Source organism: Chelonia mydas, chromosome 17 (assembly GCF_015237465.2).
Source record: "Chelonia mydas isolate rCheMyd1 chromosome 17, rCheMyd1.pri.v2, whole genome shotgun sequence".
NCBI classification, from domain to species: Eukaryota; Metazoa; Chordata; order Testudines; family Cheloniidae; genus Chelonia; species Chelonia mydas.
The window spans coordinates 13,179,414-13,185,413 of record NC_051257.2 but is presented as its reverse complement, the minus strand read 5'-3'; the positions used below and the strand labels follow the sequence as shown (position 1 = coordinate 13,185,413).

The window sequence follows — 6,000 nt, the reverse complement described above, 5'->3', positions numbered from 1 at the left end:
TTGACTTTGTAACCATGCACAAAAGCTATCAATTTTATTATACCCAATATTACAGTGAGCAAAATGTTCTAACCACTAGATATCACTCTCTAGAGAATTATGGCTGTTTGTATTTGTCACCTTTAACCTCCATAGCATGAGAACAAACTTGAACATTTAGAAAAAAAGCTGGAGAAATTACCTATTAGGACATCTTCACACTAGTTCAGACCTCTCTCTCTCTCTCACTCACTCACACACACACACACACACACACACACACACACACACTTTTTGCTAAAAGCAAACCAAAAGCTCAAACATTTAAATTCCCATTACAAAATTTTTTTTAAATGTTTCGTTCACGTCCCCATATAGAAAAAATGGTGAATGGTGCACAATCACACACAAGAGACTGCGTTGAAAAGTCAAGTACTTTATTTCCTGCCTTTTCTGAATCACTTTTACAGTTTAAGAATTGCACTTTTAAAAAATTACAATCCCACGAATACCGACATGTCCAAGCTATAAGGCAGGAATATTACTAATTTTGAAAATACCAGCTACTGTAACAAAGAAATTAAAAAATTGCAAAGACCTTCATAAAACAGCCAGGTTAGGTAGTTCGGTTTCAGTCAAGATACATTATGGCATTCTCTGGGAACCCTGAGAGAACACATCTAAAAGATGCATATATCTTAAAAACATGGCAGCAAGCATAGCTCTCTTTAACACATAGCTATAATATGCCTGAGATTGTATTGTTTAACCTGCACGAGCAAATTATACTCCTCCTTGAAGTTTGCTGTAAGTGGAAAATAGTCAAATACAACTCCATTCTATAGTCATTATATGCAACAGGAGTCTAAGATCCATATAGATGGAGATTATAAATAAACCCACGATCCTCAGCTGGTCTAAGTCAACACAGCATCAATACTTCCACGGAGCTATTCCAATTTACATCAGCTGAGAATCTGACCTCAGATATTTTCACACTGAGACTTAGTAACTTGTACATGAGCAGACAGTGACATTGCACGGGGTTTTCATGCAGCACATTCAAGCGTATTTCATAAACAGAATGGTGCAAACTGTTGGGCTACAAAAGCAATTATTTCCTCAATGGTAAACAAAAAACACCTTTATTGAAATGTGAATTCCTAGTAGCAGTTACTTTAATCTCTTAGAATATCACAAAAAGCCATCTGTGGCCCAGCCTCTCCGACAGATACATTTATAACACGCACATCAGTTTGACCTTTACTTTTCTGTGATAAAAGACAACAGTTTTCTTGGAACAAAAATCCCAAACCTGATTCAGACTTTACTTACACCAGTTTTACACTTATAACTTGGACAAATTCACCGTTGTTACTGTATATTTACGCATGTGTACGGAAGTTCACAACAAGCCCCAAAGTCCAGGCTCTACCATCACAATCAGAAGTTGTCACAAAAACTGAAACTGTTGAAGGGTTTAGACAACAAGTAACATTCCTGAATAAATGTACTGCTTAAAATCAAAACTGCTCTTCATTCACAACTGACAATTTTGATCAAACACACTGGCACTTAGGCTTGAAGATTAGCCACCATCACCCTCCCACACACACACACACAAAATGCCAGTAATGATTTGGTTCGAGAGAGAGATTCTGTTGGTGCCTTATTCCTAGTCGTTTCAAAATATTGTTGATTGTTCAGTCTTTCTGCTCAAAGGTAGAAGTGATTCTTTAGATATTAAGACTTGATGTATTTAGGTTTTCCTACTGGTCAGGGATTCAAATTAAAATTCACTGCTGCTTACTCAAAAAAATCAAATACTGATAGCCTACCTCACTCAAAACTCGCAATCAGTAGGACATTGTGCACAAATCTGATGAGCACGATTTGGCCCAAAAGAGTTCATACAAAACTGAACTCATTTTGCTTGGAGGCACGACTATTTAGAAAATATTAAATATAAGAATCCATGAAGTTGGAAGACACTTGGGCATGTTTTAAAGGCTTGACACAACCAGCATAATTAGAGGTGTTTTATGACTTCAGTGGATACTCTCCACCTTGCTGGATCGGGCTCTAGATTTATTTGTCTTTTCTTTATAGCAACGAGTGTTTGTGATTGACATACATGTTCATAAATCTTAGGTGCTGCCAATGGCATGGGTATGGGTCCTGGTATGGGTCAGGCTTTTAAAACCAGAGCTCCCAGGTTTCAAGCCCTCAGACAACCAGACGAGGGGGACAGTTACACTGAAAAATTCGACCTCCCTATCATTGTTATTGAAACAGAACATTTAAATGTTGAAACAGGAAGCAAACAGACACCAGCTCTCTCCACTCCAAAAAGGCCAGCAACAAAATAATAAAAGCTGTAACACTAAATTGTGTGGGTCATAGTTACTCTCTAATTGCAAGGTCTATACACTTAGAATAAAATGTACATGGCACCATGCCAATTATAGCAAATTGTTTATATGGATCATTTGTACTAGATTAAAAAGTGTCTGATATTTTAATTCGCAGAGCTAGAAGGAACAGAAGGAAAGAGATTACAAAGGGCTTTTGCCTTCTTGTTGCTGTCAAGGGTTAGGGCTTCATGCAAATATTCTGTATGCAGGTTATGCTATATAAGTAAGAAAACCAAACAATAGCTCTATCTGTCAATCAGGTTAGTGATATCAACACCCCGAGATGTCCTTTGTTTTGTTCTTTCGTTGAAATCTAGTGTCCAAAGGATCAAAGCCCCTCTCTCTGGAGCCAAACACTGCCCAGTGTGGTGTTTTGGTGACATAATCTGCTGCGGTGAAGGTCTTTGATCCCCTGCTTTCTTCATACTCCTGGACCAGCTCCTGAAAACGGTCATAATCGATCCACGTGCACCATTCTCCGCCGATCTTGAACTAGAAACGGGAAAAAAGAGTATTGTCATATCTGGGAGCAATAAAGAGTACCAAAAAAAACTTGACTATATGCTTAGCCAAGCTGATGAATTCATAGCTACATTTTAAATTGGGTCAAACTGCAGCATTCTTATTCTCTAGACACAGCGTTTCTCCCCGGGAAAAGAAGCCATCTAAAAATTAAGACATGATAATGACTGAATGTGAAAAGCCATATAGACAGCGTATTGTTCACCATCAATGGGAATCCACTTTTTCCAGTTCACATCTTGAAGCTTAACAAAATGCACACAGATGTGGAACAGTCCGTTTTCTTAAGGCTCTAGTCAAAATTGAGTGTTCTCTACCAGCATATAGACTTAATTTCTTGGATGCATTACCTGCATGTCAAAAGTGAATGTCCTTCTGATCCTGTTAACACTCAGTGCTGCCTCCTCGGAAGGAATACCTCATCCTATCCTCTTTGGCTACACTCGACAGCCTATTTCGCAGCCATCTCAGCATTCACCCGAGCGTTCATTCTTATCTGAAGAATATGGTTTCAGGTGCTGGAAAAACTCTGTCTCAGCCTTGTGTGTTACACAATGTTAGTGGGGTATCCCTGTTTGGAGGATCTTGTCCCATGACAGTGATCAGCCTGTGTAACAGCCATCATCTTGACTGACACACTGGGATTACAACGGGTTCCTCCAGAGCTTAAAGCAAGAGATGCTCCCAGTTCAGCTAAATAGCCAAAACCCTGTAGCTGAGGGCTTTAACAACTCATATCCTCTGCAGATCAGCATGGATGAGGACTTGTAACACACTCTCACCAGTGGATTACATAGGCATGCTGTAATACTGGCTAGAGGACATTAGCAACCACCGAGTGAAACGAAATCGGGTAAATAATACAGGTGTGCCTTTGTAGGAAACAGGTTTGAATTATTCTTCAAGAATAAGAGGACAGGGTCTGGGGAACAGAAAAAGGAAGAGAAGCTTAATTACATGAATTCTCCTTTTATGCAATGGGAATTTTAAGAATTGCTCATTTTGACAAGTCTATACTGCATTTGTCTAATAAGCCAGCTCTGCTAATTTAGCAACAGCCTTGACTGAATCCTCAATTAGGCGTTATCGGCGCTAAGTAAGTGCCTATTACACACTCCATCCAAGAAAGACTGAGAATGTTTTGGCACAGAGGGGGAGGGGGTTTTAAAAATTGAATGTTATGCATTTAAATGGCATCTGACTTGATGCCCAAGAGCTAAAAGCTTTTCAGTAGGGGGAAAAAAAAAAGCTAACATCAGCAACATTTGACATAAAACTTTGCTCCTGTTACTATATTGCTGTCCATCTAATAGTTATGAAGATGGCTTGTCTGAAGATTCCTCAGCTTAGTTCTCTTAGCCAAGAACAGGAAAATGCAGAGTCATAATTGCAGGCAATGATTTCATTGTCAAATACTTTTTATTCAATGTTCGCTCTAAATATGTGATGATACGAAGGCAGTGTTCAAACTAGGCAATGTATCTGTTGTTCTGCATACAGCTTGCAATAAAGCAACTTGCAATTTAAAGAGATGTTTTTGCCTAAAAGGCAGTGTGGTCTAGTGGATAGGGTAGTGCTCCCGGTGAAAGGAGAGCTGGGCTCTACATCCATTGTTGTCCCTGATACTGGGCAAGCCACTTCACCTTACCTTTGTTGCTCCCTCGCACCCTCTGTCTCTCGTCTACTCAGACTAAAAGCTCTGCAGCACAGGGACTCTCTTCCCATGTCCTACGCTCCTACCACAATGGGGCACTTCTCTTGGCTGAGGCCTCCAGATGCAGTGGTGCTCAGTAGCTAGAGCTGGAGAACGGGAATCGGGACTCTTGTATTCTGTTTGTAGCCCACTTTGACTCTTGTGACTTTCGGCAAGTCAGTTAACTTCTCTGTGCCTTGCTCCCCAATCAGTCAACCAGCTATCATGCTCCCCCTATCCTCATGGGAATGAGAGAGGCTTATTTAATGACTTAAAAGAGCTTTGAATCCCTAGAACAAAAGACATTTCAGAGAGTTCATAAAATGTATCAGGATGCCAACAAATGTTGGCATACAATGCACACGCAATATTTGAAGAGAGGAAACCAAAAAATGGATGGTCATTGCAGCCTTAAGCATGTGATACAGTGAAAGTGAACTGTTTAACACACAGTGAATTAATTTTCATAACTACACAAGGAACTCCATAGATATGGAATGGATCAAAGCCATTTAAAGAAGCAAAATAAAGGGCAACCTAGTGGATGGTGATCAAAGATCAAATAAAATTGTTAAAACCTGAAACTAAATCAGCAGATGAATAGTTCAACAAGCCTACTTTCTTGCAAACCAATGAGGTGCTCTCACCTTGGGGGCAGGGGGCGGGGTCGACTTTGCAATAAATTTTTTAACTGCATTCAGCAGCTGACAAACTTTGTACCCACTCCCACAATAAGAAAAACTGCTATTACCACAAGCCATCAAGTCAAGATGAAACAAAGATATAGATTAAAAACTACAGCAACAGTCCAGACAGCAGTCTACTGTACTAGCTAGATTATTAAATTGGAAACAATATGGCAATTTTGTGTATTATCTGAAGGATGAACAGAACTACCACCGAACCCATATCTGCACTGACAAACTAATCAATAGTGATTCAGTTTCACCCGCACTCAGTAGAACATGAATGTGTGGATTACAAAGAAATTAAATTCCCGAACGGGCTAGCATTCAAGTAGTCTTCTTCACAGTGCACAGCAGCTGCTACAGATACAGAACTCCACTGCTGTCCCATTTAGTTGGGGAAAGTGGTCTCTTACAGAGATGAGATTTTAAAATGAGCTTTGGAGAAAAATTAGCTTTTTTTTTTTTTTTTTTTTTTTAAATAACTACTTACTTTTCTCAGACCACAACAGTGTTCTATTTCATTGCTCTAACTGTCCAACTAAGACTACTCATCTTTGTCAAAGCATACTAGAATAATTGGGGGACCTAAAATGGTATGTCCAGCACTAGTGTCCAATGAGCTATTTTTGTAACAAGGGAGCAGGATTCTTAAAAGTTATGCAACGTGAGCTGTCAGATTCCTGAAGAAAATGTTAACCTGCAC

General features: G+C 39.5%; 1 protein-coding gene across 5 annotated transcripts in view; it reads right to left on the bottom strand.

Annotated features, from left to right (window-relative positions):
* Positions 1-399: 399 nt before the first annotated feature.
* The window catches only part of LOC102929958 (S-adenosyl-L-methionine-dependent tRNA 4-demethylwyosine synthase TYW1), a 130,585-nt gene continuing 124,984 nt past the window's right edge, over positions 400-6,000 (bottom strand). For all 5 annotated transcript variants that reach the window (XM_027831409.3, XM_027831402.3, XM_043530923.1 and 2 more), the window contains exon 17: positions 400-2,885. In XM_027831409.3, coding sequence (XP_027687210.1) covers positions 2,664-2,885 — 222 coding nt within the window. In that variant the 3' untranslated portion in view covers positions 400-2,663. The remainder of the gene's footprint in view (positions 2,886-6,000) is intronic.